The sequence below is a fragment of the Oncorhynchus masou genome, unplaced genomic scaffold (assembly GCF_036934945.1).
Source record: "Oncorhynchus masou masou isolate Uvic2021 unplaced genomic scaffold, UVic_Omas_1.1 unplaced_scaffold_2116, whole genome shotgun sequence".
In the NCBI taxonomy this organism is placed as follows: domain Eukaryota; kingdom Metazoa; phylum Chordata; class Actinopteri; order Salmoniformes; family Salmonidae; genus Oncorhynchus; species Oncorhynchus masou.
Genome location: NW_027008595.1, coordinates 21,604 through 45,361, shown reverse-complemented (window position 1 = coordinate 45,361; position 23,758 = coordinate 21,604). Strand labels below are relative to the sequence as shown.

Genomic DNA, 23,758 nt, shown 5'->3' with positions numbered 1-23,758 from the left:
CAGTAGGAGGTAGATCCCCCACCCACCAGGCAGAGCCGTGTGGTTCCCAGGGCCCCAGGCAGACCCAGCAGAACTCTGCCTTGCAGCTCTGGTTCCGACACACCATGTGGTTGCAGCCGCCGTCCTTCTCAATGGTCACGTGGCATTTGGGGCACTCCTGAGGGACAGATGGCCAAGCAGAGATGGGGCTCAGTAACAGTCCATCGTTCGCACAGCGGCAGCACTATAGAGCAACATGTAAGAGCCAGTTTCCTCTGACACAGATTAAGCCTAGAATATCCACCGAGAATGCTTTTTAGTCCAGGAATAGGGCGTAATCTGTGTCTGGGGGAAACCCGTCCTAAAATGCTTAAAGAGATACTCAAAATACAAATCTACCTGGTTTCGTGGAAGGACACGCAAGTGATCCATAAAAAAACAGACCAGGATTGTATTTAGAGCTAAGCCTTTTTTAAATACCCGTGTATTGGCTGCGATCCAGTTAGACGTCTCGCTGTCATCGTCACACTTCTTGATCCATTTCCTCAACCACTGAAAGATTACAACAAAGAGATTCAATACAACAAGTTCAAAGTCACCAATCTTCGTTTGATAATGTAACTATATTACATATTTTTTTTTATTTTACCTTTATTTAACTAGGCAAGTCAGTTAAGAACAAATTCTTATTTTCAATGACGGCCTAGGAACAGTGGGTTAACTGCCTGTTCAGGGGCAGAACGACAGATTTGTACCTTGTCAGCTCGGGGATTCGAACTTGCAACCTTTAGGTAACTAGTCCTACTCTCTAACCACTAGGCTACCCTGCCGCTCCATACAAGTATAACTATGTTAATGTCAGGGGACCTCTGTCCCAAGCACACTTTACCATGAATGTGTAGACTAGGGCCCAGTCTAGAACCAACCCATTGGTCACTAGTGGAGAACTGAAAGGATAAGCAATATGGTGACCATTCTACCTAACCTGTCAGGAGACAAGGTGAAGCTACCACCACCTGTCCTGTCAGGGGACAAGGTGAAGCTACAACCACCTGTCCTGTCAGGGGACAAGGTGAAGCAGCTACCACCACCTAACCTGTCAGGGGACAAGGTGAAGCAGCTACCACCACCTGTCCTGTCAGAGGACAAGGTGAAGCTACAACCACCTATCCTGTCAGGGGACAAGGTGAAGCAGCTACCACCACCTAACCTGTCAGGGGACAAGGTGAAGCAGCTACCACCACCTATCCTGTCAGGGGACAAGGTGAAGCAGCTACCACCACCTATCCTGTCAGGGGACAAGGTGAAGCAGCCACCACCACCTAACCTGTCAGGGGACAAGGTGAAGCCACCACCACCTAACCTGTCAGGGGACAAGGTGAAGCTACAACCACCTAACCTGTCAGGGGACAAGGTGAAGCAGCCACCACCACCTATCCTGTCAGGGGACAAGGTGAAGCAGCCACCACCACCTATCCTGTCAGGGGACAAGGTGAAGCAGCTACCACCACCTATCCTGTCAGGGGACAAGGTGAAGCAGCCACCACCACCTATCCTGTCAGGGGACAAGGTGAAGCAGCTACCACCACCTATCCTGTCAGGGGACAAGGTGAAGCAGCTACCACCACCTAACCTGTCAGGGGACAAGGTGAAGCTACAACCACCTAACCTGTCAGGGGACAAGGTGAAGCAGCTACCACCACCTATCCTGTCAGGGGACAAGGTGAAGCAGCCACCACCACCTATCCTGTCAGGGGACAAGGTGAAGCAGCCACCACCACCTATCCTATCAGGGGACAAGGTGAAGCCACCACCACCTATCCTGTCAGGGGACAAGGTGAAGCAGCTACCACCACCTGTCCTGTCAGGGGACAAGGTGAAGCAGCCACCACCACCTATCCTGTCAGGGGACAAGGTGAAGCTACCACTACCTAACCTGTCAGGGGACAAGGTGAAGCAGCTACCACCACCTATCCTGTCAGGGGACAAGGTGAAGCTACAACCACCTAACCTGTCAGGGGACAAGGTGAAGCAGCTACCACCACCTATCCTGTCAGGGGACAAGGTGAAGCAGCTACCACCACCTGTCCTGTCAGGGGACAAGGTGAAGCCACCACCACCTATCCTGTCAGGGGACAAGGTGAAGCAGCTACCACCACCTAACCTGTCAGGGGACAAGGTGAAGCAGCTACCACCACCTATCCTGTCAGGGGACAAGGTGAAGCTACCACCACCTAACCTGTCAGGGGACAAGGTGACAGCTACCACCACCTATCCTGTCAGGGGACAAGGTGAAGCTACAACCACCTAACCTGTCAGGGGACAAGGTGAAGCAGCTACCACCACCTAACCTGTCAGGGGACAAGGTGAAGCAGCTACCACCACCTATCCTGTCAGGGGACAAGGTGAAGCCACCACCACCTATCCTGTTAGGGGACAAGGTGAAGCAGCTACCACCACCTGTCCTGTCAGGGACAAGGTGAAGCAGCTACCACCACCTATCCTGTCAGAACTACAGTACATGACATGTATATGGGGTAAGGGTTAGAGTTGTTTTTGTGGACTGCGTCTGACCACTATTACATTACCACTGACAGGGAAGGTTGAATTTAGACTCCGTTGTGACATACCTTACACTTGACGGGATCATGCCAGTTCTCGCCACAATTGAAGCTGCAGTGAATTGGGTTGAAATAAAGATCCACATGTAACCATTAAAATCAAAGCATTTTTTTTTTTTTACTGCAGGAGATAAATCATCATGTGTTGTGAGAACAGTGTTTCAAATAAAATCAAGACGTCTTCTGTGTGAGTATTAGTGATAAAAAAAATAAAAAAAACAATAAGCAGGGAATGTAAGGCACAGTATGGTTGTCTCTTACCAGAACTGCCGGCCACATGTGCATCTCACAGGCTTAGCATCTGGGTACTGGACTTTGACTACGTGATGACAGTCTGGCGCTGGGCACCATTTTAACAGTCGATTGCACTGAGGACGAGAGGACAGGAGCATAAGAAGCAGGATACAAGCAGAAGGAATACATGCCAATCGTCTTCTCCCAAACAAGCAAGATTATCTAACATCTGAAGAACAGATTGAATATTCTCACAGCTAGGCTTACATGGGAAACGGCTACATTGTATTTTAGAGTACAGACATCTCCATATAAAGCACAAGATGCTGTGTGTGTGTGTGTGTGTGTGTGTGTGTGTGTGTGTGTGTGTGTGTGTGTGTGTGTGTGTGTGTGTGTGTGTGTGTGTGTGTGTGTGTATATATATATATATATATATATATATAATCAATGAAGAACATTACACATCTTACCTCTACAAAACTATTGGTAATCAAGTGTTGGTACTTCAACTTCACCTTGGACTCTGTGATCAGTCTCCTATAGGAAAATAATTTGGGTTTCAAATGATAATTAAAATGTAGTGGATTTGAACAAATACAAAAAAAAAACATGTGATTTATAAACTCATCTGCTACTCTACATCTTCAACTCTCACAGAACAAGCAGCGTGTAGAACTAGCAGCGCGTAGGACTAGCAGCGTGTACAACTAGCAGCGCGTAGGACTAGCAGCGCGTACGACTAGCAGCGTGTACGACTAGCAGCGCGTAGGACTAGCAGCGCGTAGGACTAGCAGCGTGTACAAATAGCAGCGTGTACAACTGGCAGCGTGTACAACTGGCAGCGTGTACAACTGGCAGCGTGTACAACTGGCAGCGTGTACAACTGGCAGCGTGTACAACTGGCAGCGTGTACAACTGGCAGCGTGTAGAACTGGCAGCGCGTAGAACTGGCAGCGCGTAGAACTAGTAGCGCGTAGAACTAGCAACGCGTAGAACTGCCAGCGTGTAGAACTGGCAGCGTGTAGAACTGGCAGCGTGTAGAACTGGCAGCGTGTAGAACTGGCAGCGTGTAGAACTGGCAGCGTGTAGAACTGGCAGCGTGTAGAACTGGCAGTGTGTAGAACTGGCAGCGCGTAGAACTAGCAGCGCATAGAACTAGCAGCGTGTAGAACTGGCAGCGTGTAGAACTGGAGAACTGGCAGCGTGTAGAACTGGCAGCGTGTAGAACTGGCAGCGTGTAGAACTGGCAGCGTGTAGAACTAGCAGCGTGTAGAACTAGCAGCGTGTAGAACTAGCAGCGTGTAGAACTAGCAGCGCGTAGAACTGGCAGCGTGTAGAACTGGCAGCGTGTAGAACTGGCAGCTCGTAGGACTAGCAGCGCGTAGAACTAGCAGCGTGTATGTAATGTTGAAACTTAATAATAATAATAAATATAAAAGGCTTTACTGTCACAGAGCAGATAGATGCAGTGAAATGTGTAGTTGTTTTTACAGGGTCCTCCATAGTAGTAAGGAGTCCCTGGAGCAAATCGGGGTTAAGTGTCTTGCTCAAAGGGCACAGACAGATTTTTCATCTTGACGGTATTTGGAAACCAGCAACCTTTCAGTGACTGTCCCAACGCTGTAACCACTAGTCTACCTGCTGTGGAATGTAAAGCGACAGCGACGCAACACTTACATGACTGTGTTGTCGTCCACCAATATATCACAGCTGTGAGCAGGGCAGGAAATTGTCTTTTTTTTTTTTAAGAAAGAGAAAGGAAACATGGTGAGATTTTTTCACATCTCAACAAAAAGCCCAATGATTGCTTTTCCTGAGTCAGAATAAGAGTTTACAGTCCATGGTAACGATACATACATACATACATGCTGTGTGTATGAATGTATGTATGTATGCAAGCGCTTGGTCAAAGGTCATTATTTTAACGTTTTGTCTGTGCTATTGCATTGCTTTCTTCTTGACTACTTCCTGCTGACCTCTTGCCAGGCCCCGCCCACCAAGGGTTTCTTACCGTGAGGGTCTTTTCTCTGGTTAAACAAAAAGGTGTTTGTGGTGCTTACCTGTCCCATCCCCTCCTCAATGATTTTGGTAGTCAAGTAGTCACCCCAACACTGCATGCAGAACTTGTGTCCACACTCCAGGCCAGTGAAGTACTGTGGGAGAGGAAGATGAAGTTTCAGTCATAGAGGCTAGGGGGTAAGAGGCTAGGGGGTATGGGTTAGAGGCTAGGGTTAGAGGCTAGGGGGTATGGGTTAGAGGCTAGGGGGTAAGGGTTAGAGGCTAGGGGGTAAGGGTTAGAGGCCAGGGGGTAAGGGTTAGAGGCTAGGGGGTAAGGGTTAGAGGCTAGGGGGGTAAGGGTTAGAGACTAGGGGTAAGGGTTAGAGGCCAGGGGGTAAGGGTTAGGCTAGGGGGTAAGGGTTAGAGGCTAGGCTAGGGGGTAAGGGTTAGAGGCTAGGGGGTAAGTAGGGTCAGAGGCTAAGGGGTAAGAGGTTAGAGGCTAGGGGGTAAGGGTCAGAGGCTAGGGGGTAAGGGTTAGAGGCTAGGGGGTAAGGGTTAGAGGCCAGGGGGTGTCTCCCTTCATAATACTGACTGAGTTTGGGTAGTTCAGGTAGCAGATCTGACTTGGCATGTCCTGATCCTTTCAGATGTACACTACTGCCTAGTGGATAGGACGCTGTGCATCTCTCCCTTCAGAGTAGGGTACTGACCGAGTTTGGGTAGTTCAGGTAGCAGATCTGACTTGGCATGTCCTGATCCTTTCAGATGTACACTACTGCCTAGTGGATAGGACGCTGTGCATCTCTCCCTTCAGAGTAGGGTACTGACCGAGTTTGGGTAGTTCAGGTAGCAGATCTGACAGGGAAGATCCTGAGCAGAGGACCTCGTGTTCATCAGCCGTGTCCTCGACTTCTTACTGGGGTTGATGACATGGCATTCCGAGAACAATTTGTCAAGGTTCCCATCAAAATATCTAGTGAGAGAAGACATGTCATCACTGGCTGGGAAACACGCTACTTTAATTGGGTGGTGTATTATTCACTAGAATAGGGTCTTTAGGTCATGCTATAACAAACGGTTACATAGAAAGGCAATAAGTCATAGCCAAACTAGAGCACCAAGACAAAGGTGAAACCTGTGCCAGATCTCAGGACTTTTAACTATTGGACATAGCGCAGATGGAGCATTAAAAAGGGTCTGTAGGGAAATTGGTAAACAGACAATTCATTTGATCAATTCAATTTCCTTGTGTAATGCTGTCTATTCATATTTAATACCAGACCATATGGCCATTCAACAGACCACCTAACCTAACACAATGATGGCACTAATAGAGCCAAGAAGATGACACTGTTTTTACAACAAATCATACAAGAGCCAATGTCACGACTAACCTTTCCATCAGTTTCTCTTTGTCCCAATTGAAGTGACTAAGAAGTATTCTTGTTATCGTTGCAGGGTTCTAGAGAAGAGTAACAAAAAATGAGGAGGCAAAAATACACATTTATATGGCCTCCGGGAAAGCTTCATAACTGTTATTAAAAGACAGCCACTCAACTAGCTAGCTATTTAGCACTTGATTATAATACACTAACCGGTAACTAGCAGTACGGTCATGTCAGTTACACGGACAAAATAAGGCTATTATTGTTCAAAATGTGTCTAATAATAGGATTGATAAATAAATAAAAAATCTGCAATTCATTGCAGACAAACTCAGTGGCTGACAGAAGTGGGAATCAAGGTTCGGCCATGTTGTTTCAGGCGCACAGGCCTCAACAAAGTCAGACAGTGGAAAGTAAAGATAGCAAAGTGAGCTAGTTGATAATCCAGGTGAAACTATGGACACACAGGGGGCTGATAGGATTTCAACAAAAAACTAAATAGCTCAGTAACGTTAGCTACTTCGCCATTTTGATGCCATGAAAGTAGACAAATACTGTTGATGACAGTGTTGTAATAGCTACGTTGTAGGCAACAGGGGAAATGACAAATATCACTAGCCAAACGAGCTAGGTTTTCTGGCTGGGTCTAATAGTTATTATTTATTTTTTTACTTCATTTTACTGTAGCTAGTTGGGTCAGCATCTTGGCAGAGTTGACAACTCACTTATATCTCGCTGAACCAGGCGCACTAGTCATTCAAGAGATATAACATGATGTTATTGGTTTGTTAGCTAACCTTAATTGACTAAACTAAAGAGAAAACATTTTGTCAGCTTCCCTACCAGACAGATACCATTAATTTAGTTAGCTGGTTAGCTACAATAACAGTTTGTTGAAATGGAAGTCGGAGTAATTTAGCTACAGTACCTAAACTAAGGTAACGTAACTAACGTTAGTTTGTAACTAGTTAGGTAAGGTTAGCTAACAAACAGGCTAACATACGTTGAGGCTTACAGTCACCTACGATTGTTTGTGATGGACAGTAAAACTAAATCGGTAAATAATTAGCTGTTTACGTTTTTACAATCTGCGGCCTACCGAGACCCAACATCCTCGGCCTTTCCTTCGCCTCACCTGGATGACATCATTGACCTCCCTGATACACTCGACCATATGCTGAAGGATCTGTTCAGCAGTCAAAACCTCGAACCGGTAATCCTCTTCGTCTTGACCGGGCCCTAGGCCACTGCCTCCGGTCTCCCCACATTCATCTCGTTCTCCACCGGCCACAACAGGATCATCCAACTCCACTTCCAGGGTGTCGTCTTCGGGATCCTCCTCGGCGCTGTCTTCGCTGCATTCCTCTTCCTCCTCGTCGAATTCATAATTGTACCCTTCGTCTGAGTCCATTACTCGGTTTAACTTGATATTGTGACAAGGTATGATACCAAACGCTAGATACTAGGATGTGTACAGGCCGCGACGAAAACAAGAGACGAAATATTTCGAAAGAGAAAAATATTTCCAGAGAGAGAGAGAGTAGCTACAACAACATGAGCGCAGCTGCCGCTGGACCAACAAAGAGATGCGGCGTCATACGGACCGACGCGTTACGTCAAAAAATAATAATATAAGGAAAGGATTGTCCAGGCAAGAGATGTACAAACACTTCAAACTCATCAAAGATCACTGATATTTATTTGTTGAAGACAGCAATGGAATGTTTTAACTAATTATTATACTTTATTATGTAAAAAAAAAAAATATATATATAAGGCTGACATTCACCGTTGTGTTGTTTTTTTCTCTAGTGAATTTGACCTTCTTTTAAATGAGCCTAATCCTTCATGATAAATAATTCAACAAACATTGGTTATTTATATTCCTGTGTAGGACATTGTGTACTATGGACACAAGAATCCTATGGCCACATTACCCCCCCAAAAATACAGTATTGACATACCCATTACAATCAATGGATACATTGTCGTTTTAATACATTTAGTTTTGCATCATATTGTAATGCTGTAGCCAATCACATTATATCACATGTAAGCGCCCGAGACAACATTATATAGGGCCTGTTTATAATTACACTGGTGAATCTTGCAAACATAGTGAGTGTGTGTAGACACTTTACCACTAGATGGCAGCATAGAATTAAATCTAAAACGTTTAACCTGCATTGGATTTAATGTAGTGTGACTGACAGCAATCGGCTCCGTAGCCTGTGGCTGAGGGCACAGTGTTGCGGTAATGCTATAGAACATAAGTAGGCTAATCTAATTTTGCAAGTATTAATTTTGCAAGTATATTGCAATAATTGTGTATGTAGTCTTCAAATTATTTTAAACTCTACTGTTTAGCTAAACGTGGAATCACTAGGTGTCTTTAATTCACATAAATCACCTTTGAGTATATCTGGGTTTTTATTACCAGATTATGAATAACCAGACTGTTTTCAAGAACTGTTACACATCCTCAGAGACCTCTACTGTTACACATCCTCAGAGACCTCTACTGTTACACATCCTCAGAGACCTCTACTGTTACACATCCTCAGAGACCTCTACTGTTACACATCCTCAGAGACCTCTACTGTTACACATCCTCAGAGACCTCTACTGTTACACATCCTCAGAGACCTCTACGGTTACACATCCTCAGAGACCTCTACTGTTACACATCCTCAGAGACCTCTACTGTTACACATCCTCAGAGACCTCTACTGTTACACATCCTCAGAGACCTCTACTGTTGCACATCCTCAGAGACCCCTACGGTTACACATCCTCAGAGACCTCTACTGTTACACATCCTCAGAGACCTCTACGGTTACACATCCTCAGAGACCTCTACTGTTACACATCCTCAGAGACCTCTACTGTTACACATCCTCAGAGACCTCTACGGTTACACATCCTCAGAGACCTCTACTGTTACACATCCTCAGAGACCTCTACTGTTACACATCCTCAGAGACCTCTACTGTTACACATCCTCAGAGACCTCTACTGTTACACATCCTCAGAGACCTCTACTGTTACACATCCTCAGAGACCTCTACTGTTACACATCCTCAGAGTCCTCTACTGTTACACATCCACAGAGACCTCTACTGTTACACATCCTCAGAGACCTCTACTGTTACACATCCTCAGAGACCTCTACTGTTACACATCCTCAGAGACCTCTACTGTTACACATCCTCAGAGACCTCTACTGTTACACATCCTCAGAGACCTCTACTGTTACACATCCTCAGAGACCTCTACTGTTACACATCCTCAGAGTCCTCTGTGAATTGAGGCATATTGTGTGTTTCAGGTTTTGTGGTCACAGTTTGTTTTTAATGATTCTATCTTATTGAAAGCCTACACATACCACAATAAAGGACAAAATAATTACTAGACAAAAGAGTCTTTGAGCCAAAACACATTATATGTTGAGGAATGGTAGTTGAAAGCAGAATGGAGTGGCCTGGGTCTCAGTACTCCACGTTTGTTTTCGGGGAGACGTGTGACTGATAGCTGCTTGAATTTGTATTCGTTGTTTTGTAGTATTATTTTTTCCAATGCTGGCTGCAATCCCTCAACTACAATTGTAAACTGAATCTTTCCACTGTATAAATCATCTGCTGTTACAAAAATAGCCTTTGCTGCGATTGGCACAATATTTGTAGCAGGTGTTCTTTTGTTTGGTGCAAATACAGTTTGTTTTCATGCTGTCGAAAAAGAAAACCCCCAAAGCAATAATCATTGCATTATCTCCCATTGTAACAGTCAACAGTAGTTAACCATAGGGTCTTAGAGATTTAGAGACTTTATATAACAGATGTCCATGGTGTGATCTTTATGGACAGTGCTGCTAAATATCTGTTGCAACCTGTTGAGGAAACCAAACAGAAGCGATTGCAACATTCTGATAGATTTTTTAACTAATTGGTCCTTTGACTAATCAGATTATTTATTTTGCCCATAATGGGGCTGCCTGTATAAACACAGCCCAAGTAGACAAATACTGTATTCTCTTAAAGAGAGTGGACATTTCTCTTACAATGGCCGCCAGCTGAGGAAAATGTTTTGGTATTTTGTCATTTTGCAGATTACAATAAAATCTAGTTTGGTAAAGCAACCCGATTGGATAACACAAAAACCTGATAGTGAATGTGTATGTAGATTTACAGTTGGGTGTAGAAGGATGAGCTCATAGCAATGGTGCAGTACAGGGAAATACATTTTACCTTGTCTCTGTGCTCTTGTGATTACATGAGACAGGAGCAGGTTTAATGTGATACACCTTTAATGTGCCTCACAGCAATCCCCTGATCTGAGCCAGACCAGACAGAGCCTGATCACATCCCGTTAAAGCATGAACTGAACTTTCCTCCGAACACAACAACACATCACTAACCGCTCAGTCTCCATCTCAACACAAGCACTACATTCCAAAAAGAAATAAATGGGATTGAAACAAAAATATTATATGGCTATTTTTTGTGTGGGGGAGGAACACAGTGTATCCCCTGCTAGGATGCCAGCCCCCCCTAGGTGAACACATACAAACACACACATCCCTCTGTGCACCGGCAGGGATACTCTATCTGTGAGATCCAGGGGGGTGGCAGTGAGGGGGACATACAAGTGCCACGTTACACTGGTCCTTTGAGCCGGGAGGACTGGGGGACAATGGTGCTGTTAACACTGCTGACTGGGACCTTTGGGCCTTCTGAAACTTTAATGTGATTTGGTGAGCGACCTACCTCTCGCTGAGGTCAGAGATGAACCCGGGCCCCGGCAACATCCCGGGGTTGCCGTGTGTCGTTGCCGCTGTAACCAGACACCGGCCCGGCGACGGGGGCAGAGGGGGAATCGGGTGCCGGCTCGTCTTTGTCCCCTGTGGCATGGATAATGACCCGTCTGTCCTCACCGGGGGCATAGAGAGATGGGACTCAGTGTCTCAGGTAAAAAGAGCACAGGTTACCAATCTGATTTATACAAGGCAGAGGACAGTGACCTGATCTCAGGTAGAGGAGACTGTTTTCAATCATTTATACTCTGGGTTTTTCCTTCCTGTGGGGTTTTTCCTCAGCTCACACCATACAGAACTCTAGTCTATACCTATCTAGTACTCGGGACAGTTGTTCCTCTCTGTCTGTATCTTATCAGGGGTACATGATATAGATAGTGGGTTTCTGTGCTGATTTCCTTGTAATGAAGAATCTTTCGATTTAATCGATTACATTTATTTCTCAATAAATTTAGCTCAAATCTGAAAGAGACTCCTTTCGATGAGTGTGCCTTCCTTGATAATCCATGATCAGTCACCTATAAAAACTCTTCCATTTTTGGCACCTTGACAAAAGAGTGTATTTAAGTGAATTTCCAATCATAGCCCTTGTAGCAGGGGCCAGAGCCAACTAACTTCTTCTTCTTCTGCCTCTGGCAGAGGACTAGGACTGACTTGGTCCCCTGGCAGAGTGGATGAGGGCTGGAGGACTTGGTCCCGTGGCTGAGTGGATGAGGGCTGGAGGACTTGGTCCCCTGGCAGAGTGGATGAGGGCTGGAGGACTTGGTCCCCTGGCAGAGTGGATGAGGGCTGGAGGACTTGGTCCCCTGGCAGAGTGGATGAGGGCTGGAGGACTTGGCCTTTTGGCTATACAGTAGAAAGGTGATCTCTGGGTGTTTTGTCCTGCTGTAATCAGACAGGAACATCATCCATCATGAGAGAGAGGCTATAACAGCCAGGTTACAATGGGAGATAAGATAATGAGAGAGGTTATTACAGCCAGGTTACAATGGGAGATAAGATAAGGAGCAAGGTTACAGGAGCCCGGCCCAGACAGCCTCGCGGGGAGAGGTACAGCTCAGGTGACAGCCCAGGTAGGTTCCTCATTACATAGCCAGGCCTGGCCTACATGGCTAACTCTCCACTGGCCTGGGAAGGCTAGAGTAAGCCAGGGCTGGAGTGTAAGGGCTCGATGCATGGTCACAAGCCACACTGCTATGGTGAATTGGTTTATGCTGAATTGTTTTTGTGATGAATTGGTTTTGTGGTGAATTGGTTTTGTGGTGAATTGGTTTTGTGGTGAATTGGTTTTGTGGTGAATTGGTTTTGTGGTGAATTGGTTTTGTGGTGAATTGGTTTTGTGGTGAATTAGTTTTGTGATGAATTGGTTTTGTGGTGAATTGGTTTTGTGGTGAATTGGTTTTGTGGTGAATTGGTTTTATGGTGAATTGGTTGGAGTCAGCAGAGTCCTTGGTTCGTAACCTGATAGAGTGGAACAATAACAAGAGAATTGACAAAACACTGTAAAACGTTATGTCCTGTATACTCCTGTCAGTGATGTGATGGACATGGACTCTGGCATTGAAATGACGTTATCAAGTTAGCATGAGTGTTAATCGTCTATTGTTTCATCTCTAAATAAAGGTGTTCTCAACTAGCCTACCTGGTTAAATAAAGGTGTTCTCAACTAGCCCACCTGGTTAAATAAAGGTGAAAAAAAATAAAAAATAAAATAAAATAAATGTTGCCAATTACTTGTGTAAAGATAAAATCAGGAGTTTATTAGTTATAATACATGTCAATCTGAACTCTTTATCTCGGACCCAACAAATATCAACATACGCAATGTACCAGAGTCTGCTTATCCCCTAAATCACTGACATGACATGATCGTCATCTGAAGGCGATTAAAGTATAAGTCGTTGGTCTGGTAGAGTGTGTGTCTGCAGGTGCATGAGGCGTTTCACGTGTCACAGAGGTTTGGGATTGTGTGACCCGGCCAGAGGTCGGCATCATGTCCCCACAGGTGACAAAAATCCGTCCCGTTGTCTTATCATCCCCTGTAGAAGTGTGCCATGACCCGAGTGTGTGTGTGTGCGTGTATGTGTGTGTGTGTGTGTGTGTGTGTTTGTCACCGATAAGACCCACAGCCATGTCTGTCTGTCCATCCAGCATGCTCGTAGCCTTTCACTCACTGACATGGAGCCGCTGGTCGCTAATCCTGGACTGACGCCTCTCTCTCTCTCTTCAGAGTCACAATAGGCATAGATCTGTTTTGAATATCTTGCCAACTCCTATGGTCATTGTCACATTTTGTGTACTGGAAAGCACAAACAGATCTGGGGCCAGGCCATAACTAACCACCACCCCGAGTCTGTGTGTCCGGGTGGGTCTGGGAACATCAGTCAATCTGTTATGTCTAATGGATGCCAATATTGTTCTACCCGGATCCGTTTACAGAGAAAAGGACGACACCAGGAAGTGGGTTATTTTGACAGTTACACCACAAAGTATAGATGTTATTTCACATTAAGGATTATTTTTTGAGGGGCAAAATTAATTAATTTGCCTTGGATTAACGATTAACAGCTAAGAGGGTTTGAGAATTTAATATTATGAAGCTAATATTCACCCAAAAGCAAGGGTATTATTTTAATTAGGCCTAGCCGAAATTAAAGACGATGAATTAGTAAAAACAGACATTCTGTTCCAGAAAGACATCTGCTGTAAATTACTGGTCTGCAATTTTGGCGGGATGATGTTTACTGGCTAAAAGATACTGGTGTATCAGTCATAGGGACACATTGGGTCGGCTGCCTTGTTACTGGCTATAAGATACTAGTGTATCAGTCATAGGGACACATTGGGCCGGCTGCCTTGTTACTGACTATAAGATACTAGTGTATCAGTCATAGGGACACATTGGGCCGGCTGCCTTGTTACTGGCTATAAGATACTAGTGTATCAGTCATAGGGACACATTGGGCCGGCTGCCTTGTTACTGGCTATAAGATACTAGTGTATCAGTCATAGGGACACATTGGGTCGGCTGCCTTGTTACTGGCTATAAGATACTAGTGTATCAGTCATAGGGACACATTGGGCCGGCTGCCTTGTTACTGGCTATAAACTGTGGCAAGGATGCCTTGTTACTGGCTATAAGCTGTGGTAAGGGTGCCTTGTTACTGGCTATAAACTGTGGTAAGGATGCCTTGTTACTGGCTATAAGCTGTGGTAAGGGTGCCTTGTTACTGGCTATAAGCTGTGGTAAGGGTGCCTTGTTACTGGCTATAAACTGTGGTAAGGCTGCCTTGTTACTGGCTATAAGCTGTAGTAAGGGTGCCTTGTTACTGGCTATAAGCTGTGGTAAGGCTGCCTTGTTACTGGCTATAAGCTGTGGTAAGAGTGCCTTGTTACTGGCTATAAGATACTGGTGTATCAGTCATACAGACACATTGGACCGGCTGCCTTGTTACTGGCTATAAGCTGTGGTAAGGCTGCCTTGTTACTGGCTATAAGCTGTGGTAAGGCTGCCTTGTTACTGGCTATAAGCTGTGGTAAGAGTGCCTTGTTACTGGCTATAAGCTGTGGTAAGGCTGCCTTGTTACTGGCTATAAGCTATGGTAAGGCTGCCTTGTTACTGGCTATAAGCTGTGGTAAGGCTGCCTTGTTACTGGCTATAAGCTATGGTAAGGCTGCCTTGTTACTGGCTATAAGCTGTGGTAAGGCTGCCTTGTTACTGGCTATAAGCTGTGGTAAGGCTGCCTTGTTACTGGCTATAAGCTGTGGTAAGGCTGCCTTGTTACTGGCTATAAGCTGTGGTAAGAGTGCCTTGTTACTGGCTATAAGCTGTGGTAAGGCTGCCTTGTTACTGGCTATAAGCTGTGGTATGACTGCCTTGTTACTGGCTATAAGCTGTGGTAAGGCTGCCTTGTTACTGGCTATAAGCTGTGGTAAGGATGCCTTGTTACTGGCTATAAGCTGTGGTAAGGCTGCCTTGTTACTGGCTATAAGCTGTGGTAAGGATGCCTTGTTACTGGCTATAAGCTGTGGTAAGGCTGCCTTGTTACTGGCTATAAGCTGTGGTAAGGTGCCTTGTTACTGGCTATAAGCTGTGGTAAGGCTGCCTTGTTACTGGCTATAAGCTGTGGTAAGGCTGCCTTGTTACTGGCTATAAGCTGTGGTAAGGTGCCTTGTTACTGGCTATAAACTGTGGTAAGGCTGCCTTGTTACTGGCTATAAGCTGTGGTAAGGCTGCCTTGTTACTGGCTATAAACTGTGGTAAGGCTGCCTTGTTACTGGCTATAAGCTGTGGTAAGGGTGCCTTGTTACTGGCTATAAGCTGTGGTAAGGATGCCTTGTTACTGGCTATAAGCTGTGGTAAGGCTGCCTTGTTACTGGCTATAAGCTGTGGTAAGGGTGCCTTGTTACTGGCTATAAGCTGTGGTAAGGCTGCCTTGTTACTGGCTATAAGCTGTGGTAAGGCTGCCTTGTTACTGGCTATAAGCTGTGGTAAGGTGCCTTGTTACTGGCTATAAACTGTGGTAAGGCTGCCTTGTTACTGGCTATAAGCTGTGGTAAGGCTGCCTTGTTACTGGCTATAAACTGTGGTAAGGCTGCCTTGTTACTGGCTATAAGCTGTGGTAAGGCTGCCTTATTACTGGCTATAAACTGTGGTAAGGCTGCCTTGTTACTGGCTATAAGCTGTGGTAAGGGTGCCTTGTTACTGGCTATAAGCTGTGGTAAGGCTGCATTGGGCAGGCTGGGCCAGATGCCAGTTACAAGTGTTATTGTTGTGTTGTATTGAACTCTGAGTGACTCTTTAAGGAACATCTGTGTTCTGGACAGTCAGACAACACCATCATTGGCTGTATATTTATGAGTGCCACAATGTGTATTGAAGATATTAAATATTGATTCAATTCAGATGACCTGGATATAAACTGGTTCATCTGCATGACAGTACATTTTAAACAACTATAACGTTCGACACACCAACAGTTTATTCTGTTTCCTAATATAATATGGCCGTTTACAGCTCGTGAGAACCTATCACAACCCCCCCCCCCATCCCAGACCCTGTAACAACACCAGCTAGAACCACCCCATCCCAGACCCTGTAACAACACTGGCTAGAACCCCCCCATCCCAGACCCTGTAACAACACAGGCTAGAACCCCCCCCCCCATCCCAGACCCTGTAACAACACTAGCTGGAACCCCCCCATCCCAGACCCTGTAACAACACTAGTTAGAACCCCCCATCCCAGACCCTGTAACAACACTAGCTAGAACCCCCATCCCAGACCCTGTAACAACACTAGCTAGAACCCCCATCCCAGACCCTGTAACAACACTAGCTAGAACCCACCCCATCCCAGACCCTGTAACAACACTAGCTAGAACCCCCCCATCCCAGACCCTGTAACAACACTAGCTAGAACCCCCCACATCCCAGACCCTGTAACAACACTGGCTAGAACACCCCCATCCCAGACCCTGTAACAACGCTAGATAGAACCCTCCTCCCCCCCTGCCCCAGACCCTGTAACAAAACTAGCTAGAACCCTCGCACCACACATCCCAGACCCTGTAACAACACTAGCTGGAACCCCCCCCCCATCCCAGACCCTGTAACAACACTAGTTAGAACCCCCCATCCCAGACCCTGTAACAACACTAGCTAGAACCCCCATCCCAGACCCTGTAACAACACTAGCTAGAACCCCCATCCCAGACCCTGTAACAACACTAGCTAGAACCCCCCCATCCCAGACCCTGTAACAACACTAGCTAGAACCCCCATCCCAGACCCTGTAACAACACTAGCTAGAACCCCCCACATCCCATACCATGTATCAACACTAGCTAGAACCCCCTACATCCCAGACCCTGTAACAACACTAGCTAGAACCCCCCACATCCCAGACCCTGTATCAACACTATCTAGAACCCCCTACATCCCAGACCCTGTAACAACACTAGCAGCACCCCCCTACATCCCAGACCCTGTAACAACACTAGCTAGAACCCCCCCATCCCAGACCCTGTAACAACACTAGCTAGAACCCCCCACATCCCAGACCCTGTAACAACACTAGCTAGAACCCCCCCATCCCAGACCCTGTAACAACACTAGCTAGAACCCCCCACATCCCAGACCATGTATCAACCCTAGCTAGAACCCCCTACATCCCAGACCCTGTAACAACACTAGCTAGAACCCCCCATCCCAGACCCTGTAACAACACTAGCTAGAACCCCCATCCCAGACCCTGTAACAACACTAGCTAGAACCCCCCATCCCAGACCCTGTAACAACACTAGCTAGAACCCCCATCCCAGACCCTGTAACAACACTAGCTAGAACCCCCACATCCCAGACCATGTATCAACACTAGCTAGAACCCCTACATCCCAGACCCTGTAACAACACTAGCTAGAACCCCCCATCCCAGACCCTGTATCAACACTAGCTAGAACCCCTACATCCCAGACCCTGCAACAACACTAGCAGCACCCCCCACATCCCAGACCCTGTATCAACACTAGCTAGAACCCTCCTCCCCCTGCCCCAGACCCTGTAACAACACTAGCTAGAACCCCCCCCATCCCAGACCCTGTAACAACACTAGCTAGAACCCCCCCATCCCAGACCCTGTAACAACACTAGCTAGAACCCCCCACATCCCAGACCATGTATCAACACTAGCTAGAACCCCCTACATCCCAGACCCTGTAACAACACTAGCAGCACCCCCCACATCCCAGACCCTGTATCAACACTAGCTAGAACCCTCCTCCCCCCCTGCCCCAGACCCTGTAACAACACTAGCTAGAACCCCCCCATCCCAGACCCTGTATCAACACTAGCTAGAACCCCCTACATCCCAGACCCTGTATCAACACTAGCTAGAACCCCCTACATCCCAGACCCTGTAACGACACTAGCAGCACCCCCACATCCCAGACCCTGTAACGACACTAGCAGCACCCCCACATCCCAGACCCTGTATCAACACTAGCTAGAACCCTCCTCCCCCTGCCCCAGACCCTGTAACAACACTAGCTAGAACCCCCCCATCCCAGACCCTGTATCAACACTAGCTAGAACCCCCTACATCCCAGACCCTGTAACGACACTAGCAGCACCCCCCACATCCCAGACCCTGTAACGACACTAGCAGCACCCCCCACATCCCAGACCCTGTAACGACACTAGCAGCACCCCCACATCCCAGACCCTGTATCAACACTAGCTAGAACCCTCCTCCCCCTGCCCCAGACCCTGTAACAACACTAGCTAGAACCCCCATCCCAGACCCTGTATCAACACTAGCTAGAACCCCTACATCCCAGACCCTGTAACGACACTAGCAGCACCCCCCACATCCCAGACCCTGTAACGACACTAGCAGCACCCCCCACATCCCAGACCCTGTATCAACACTATCTAGAACCCCCCCATCCCAGACCCTGTAACAACACTAGCAGCACCCCCCCATCCCAGACCCTGTATCAACACTAGCTAGAACCCTCCTCCCACCCTGCCCCAGACCCTGTAACAACACTAGCTAGAACCCCCCCATCCCAGACCCTGTAACAACACTAGCTAGAACCCCCCATCCCAGACCCTGTAACAACACTAGCTAGAACCCCCACATCCCAGACCATGTATCAACACTAGCTAGAACCCCTACATCCCAGACCCTGTAACAACACTAGCTAGAACCCCCCATCCCAGACCCTGTATCAACACTAGCTAGAACCCCTACATCCCAGACCCTGTAACAACACTAGCAGCACCCCCCACATCCCAGACCCTGTATCAACACTAGCTAGAACCCTCCTCCCCCTGCCCCAGACCCTGTAACAACATAGCTAGAACCCCCCATCCCAGACCCTGTAACAACACTAGCTAGAACCCCCCATCCCAGACCCTGTAACAACACTAGCTAGAACCCCCCACATCCCAGACCATGTATCAACACTAGCTAGAACCCCCTACATCCCAGACCCTGTAACAACACTAGCAGCACCCCCCACATCCCAGACCCTGTATCAACACTAGCTAGAACCCTCCTCCCCCCCTGCCCCAGACCCTGTAACAACACTAGCTAGAACCCCCCCATCCCAGACCCTGTATCAACACTAGCTAGAACCCCCTACATCCCAGACCCTGTATCAACACTAGCTAGAACCCCTACATCCCAGACCCTGTAACGACACTAGCAGCACCCCCCACATCCCAGACCCTGTAACGACACTAGCAGCACCCCCCACATCCCAGACCCTGTATCAACACTAGCTAGAACCCTCCTCCCCCCTGCCCCAGACCCTGTAACAACACTAGCTAGAACCCCCATCCCAGACCCTGTATCAACACTAGCTAGAACCCCTACATCCCAGACCCTGTAACGACACTAGCAGCACCCCCCACATCCCAGACCCTGTAACGACACTAGCAGCACCCCCACATCCCAGACCCTGTATCAACACTAGCAGCACCCCCCATCCCAGACCCTGTAACAACACTATCTAGAACCCCCTACATCCCAGACCCTGTATCAACACTATCTAGAACCCCCCCATCCCAGACCCTGTAACAACACTAGCTAGAACCCCCCCATCCCAGACCCTGTAACAACACTAGCTAGAACCCCCCCATCCCAGACCCTGTATCAACACTAGTTAGAACCCCCCCATCCCAGACCCTGTATCAACACTAGTTAGAACCCCCATCCCAGACCCTGTATCAACACTAGTTAGAACCCCCATCCCAGACCCTGTATCAACACTAGTTAGAACCCCCCATCCCAGATCCTGTATCAACACTAGCTAGAACCCCCCACATCCCAGACCCTGTAACAACACTAGCTAGAACCCCCCCATCCCAGACCCTGTAACAACACTAGCTAGAACCCCCTACATCCCAGACCCTGTAACGACACTAGCAGCACCCCCACATCCCAGACCCTGTAACGACACTAGCAGCACCCCCACATCCCAGACCCTGTATCAACACTATCTAGAACCCCCCATCCCAGACCCTGTAACAACACTAGCAGCACCCCCCATCCCAGACCCTGTATCAACACTAGCTAGAACCCTCCTCCCCCCTGCCCCAGACCCTGTAACAACACTAGCTAGAACCCCCCATCCCAGACCCTGTAACAACACTAGCTAGAACCCCCCATCCCAGACCCTGTAACAACACTAGCTAGAACCCCCACATCCCAGACCATGTATCAACACTAGCTAGAACCCCTACATCCCAGACCCTGTAACAACACTAGCTAGAACCCCCCCCCATCCCAGACCCTGTATCAACACTAGCTAGAACCCCTACATCCCAGACCCTGTAACAACACTAGCAGCACCCCCCACATCCCAGACCCTGTATCAACACTAGCTAGAACCCTCCTCCCCCCCTGCCCCAGACCCTGTAACAACACTAGCTAGAACCCCCATCCCAGACCCTGTAACAACACTAGCTAGAACCCCCCCATCCCAGACCCTGTAACAACACTAGCTAGAACCCCCACATCCCAGACCATGTATCAACACTAGCTAGAACCCCCTACATCCCAGACCCTGTAACAACACTAGCAGCACCCCCACATCCCAGACCCTGTATCAACACTAGCTAGAACCCTCCTCCCCCCCGGCCCCAGACCCTGTAACAACACTAGCTAGAACCCCCCCATCCCAGACCCTGTATCAACACTAGCTAGAACCCCCTACATCCCAGACCCTGTATCAACACTAGCTAGAACCCCCTACATCCCAGACCCTGTAACGACACTAGCAGCACCCCCCACATCCCAGACCCTGTAACGACACTAGCAGCACCCCCCACATCCCAGACCCTGTATCAACACTAGCTAGAACCCTCCTCCCCCCCTGCCCCAGACCCTGTAACAACACTAGCTAGAACCCCCCCATCCCAGACCCTGTATCAACACTAGCTAGAACCCCCTACATCCCAGACCCTGTAACGACACTAGCATCACCCCCACATCCCAGACCCTGTAACGACACTAGCAGCACCCCCCACATCCCAGACCCTGTATCAACACTAGCAGCACCCCCCCATCCCAGACCCTGTAACAACACTATCTAGAACCCCCTACATCCCAGACCCTGTATCAACACTATCTAGAACCCCCCATCCCAGACCCTGTAACAACACTAGCTAGAACCCCCCATCCCAGACCCTGTAACAACACTAGCTAGAACCCCCATCCCAGACCCTGTATCAACACTAGTTAGAACCCCCATCCCAGACCCTGTATCAACACTAGTTAGAACCCCCATCCCAGACCCTGTATCAACACTAGTTAGAACCCCCCATCCCAGACCCTGTATCAACACTAGTTAGAACCCCCATCCCAGACCCTGTATCAACACTAGCTAGAACCCCCACATCCCAGACCCTGTAACAACACTAGCTAGAACCCCCCATCCCAGACCCTGTAACAACACTAGCTAGAACCCCCCACATACCAGACCCTGTAACAACACTAGCTAGAACCCCCTACATCCCAGACCCTGTAACAACACTAGCTAGAACCCCCCCCCATCCCAGACCCTGTATCAACACTAGCTAGAACCCCCTACATCCCAGACCCTGTAACAACACTAGCAGCACCCCCCACATCCCAGACCCTGTATCAACACTAGCTAGAACCCTCCTCCCCCCCTGCCCCAGACCCTGTAACAACACTAGCTAGAACCCCCCCATCCCAGACCCTGTAACAACACTAGCTAGAACCCCCCCCATCCCAGACCCTGTAACAACACTAGCTAGAACCCCCCACATCCCAGACCATGTATCAACACTAGCTAGAACCCCCTACATCCCAGACCCTGTAACAACACTAGCAGCACCCCCCACATCCCAGACCCTGTATCAACACTAGCTAGAACCCTCCTCCCCCTGCCCCAGACCCTGTAACAACACTAGCTAGAACCCCCATCCCAGACCCTGTATCAACACTAGCTAGAACCCCCTACATCCCAGACCCTGTATCAACACTAGCTAGAACCCCTACATCCCAGACCCTGTAACGACACTAGCAGCACCCCCCACATCCCAGACCCTGTAACGACACTAGCAGCACCCCCACATCCCAGACCCTGTATCAACACTAGCTAGAACCCTCCTCCCCCTGCCCCAGACCCTGTAACAACACTAGCTAGAACCCCCATCCCAGACCCTGTATCAACACTAGCTAGAACCCCTACATCCCAGACCCTGTAACGACACTAGCAGCACCCCCCACATCCCAGACCCTGTAACGACACTAGCAGCACCCCCCACATCCCAGACCCTGTATCAACACTAGCAGCACCCCCCCATCCCAGACCCTGTAACAACACTATCTAGAACCCCCTACATCCCAGACCCTGTATCAACACTAGCTAGAACCCCCCATCCCAGACCCTGTAACAACACTAGCTAGAACCCCCATCCCAGACCCTGTATCAACACTAGTTAGAACCCCCATCCCAGACCCTGTATCAACACTAGTTAGAACCCCCATCCCAGACCCTGTATCAACACTAGTTAGAACCCCCCCATCCCAGACCCTGTATCAACACTAGTTAGAACCCCCATCCCAGACCCTGTATCAACACTAGCTAGAACCCCCACATCCCAGACCCTGTAACAACACTAGCTAGAACCCCCATCCCAGACCCTGTAACAACACTAGCTAGAACCCCCCCTCCCAGACCCTGTAACAACACTAGCTAGAACCCCCCACATACCAGACCCTGTAACAACACTAGCTAGAACCCCCTACATCCCAGACCCTGTAACAACACTAGCTAGAACCCCCTACATCCCAGACCCTGTATCAACACTATCTAGAACCCCCCCATCCCAGACCCTGTAACAACACTAGCAGCACCCCCTACATCCCAGACCCTGTAACAACACTAGCAGCACCCCCCCCATCCCAGACCCTGTAACAACACTAGCAGCACCCCCCACATCCCAGACCCTGTAACAACACTAGCAGCACCCCCATCCCAGACCCTGTAACAACACTAGCAGCACCCCCTACATCCCAGACCCTGTAACAACACTAGCAGCACCCCCCATCCCAGACCCTGTAACAACACTAGCAGCACCCCCCCATCCCAGACCCTGTAACAACACTAGCAGCACCCCCTACATCCCAGACCCTGTAACAACACTAGCAGCACCCCCCCCATCCCAGACCCTGTATCAACACTAGCAGCACCCCCTACATCCCAGACCCTGTAACAACACTAGCAGCACCCCCACATCCCAGACCCTGTAACAACACTAGCAGCACCCCCCCCATCCCAGACCCTGTATCAACACTAGCAGCACCCCCCATCCCAGACCCTGTAACAACACTAGCAGCACCCCCATCCCAGACCCTGTAACAACACTAGCAGCACCCCCCATCCCAGACCCTGTAACAACACTAGCAGCACCCCCCATCCCAGACCCTGTATCAACACTAGCAGCACCCCCCATCCCAGACCCTGTAACAACACTAGCAGCACCCCTACATCCCAGACCCTGTAACAACACTAGCAGCACCCCCCATCCCAGACCCTGTAACAACACTAGCAGCACCCCCCATCCCAGACCCTGTAACAACACTAGCAGCACCCCCCCATCCCAGACCCTGTAACAACACTAGCAGCACCCCCCCATAATAAACCTTCTCCGTCTCAGTCAGCAGTAAATGGACTTTAAGCTATAAGTCGTCC

The 23,758-nt window shown here is 48.4% G+C and overlaps 1 protein-coding gene across 2 annotated transcripts in view; it reads right to left on the bottom strand.

Annotated features, from left to right (window-relative positions):
* LOC135532923 (E3 ubiquitin-protein ligase arih1) overlaps positions 1–7,809 on the bottom strand; it is a 29,793-nt gene extending 21,984 nt beyond the window's left edge. For both annotated transcript variants that reach the window (XM_064960352.1, XM_064960354.1), the window contains exons 1-10: positions 7,353–7,809; positions 6,227–6,294; positions 5,661–5,805; positions 4,895–4,987; positions 4,512–4,567; positions 3,305–3,371; positions 2,862–2,968; positions 2,610–2,652; positions 460–531; positions 27–157 (exon numbers count right to left, since the gene is read on the bottom strand). In XM_064960352.1, coding sequence (XP_064816424.1) covers positions 27–157; positions 460–531; positions 2,610–2,652; positions 2,862–2,968; positions 3,305–3,371; positions 4,512–4,567; positions 4,895–4,987; positions 5,661–5,805; positions 6,227–6,294; positions 7,353–7,628 — 1,058 coding nt within the window. In that variant the 5' untranslated portion in view covers positions 7,629–7,809. The remainder of the gene's footprint in view (positions 1–26; positions 158–459; positions 532–2,609; positions 2,653–2,861; positions 2,969–3,304; positions 3,372–4,511; positions 4,568–4,894; positions 4,988–5,660; positions 5,806–6,226; positions 6,295–7,352) is intronic.
* Between the last annotated feature and the right edge of the window lie 15,949 nt (positions 7,810–23,758).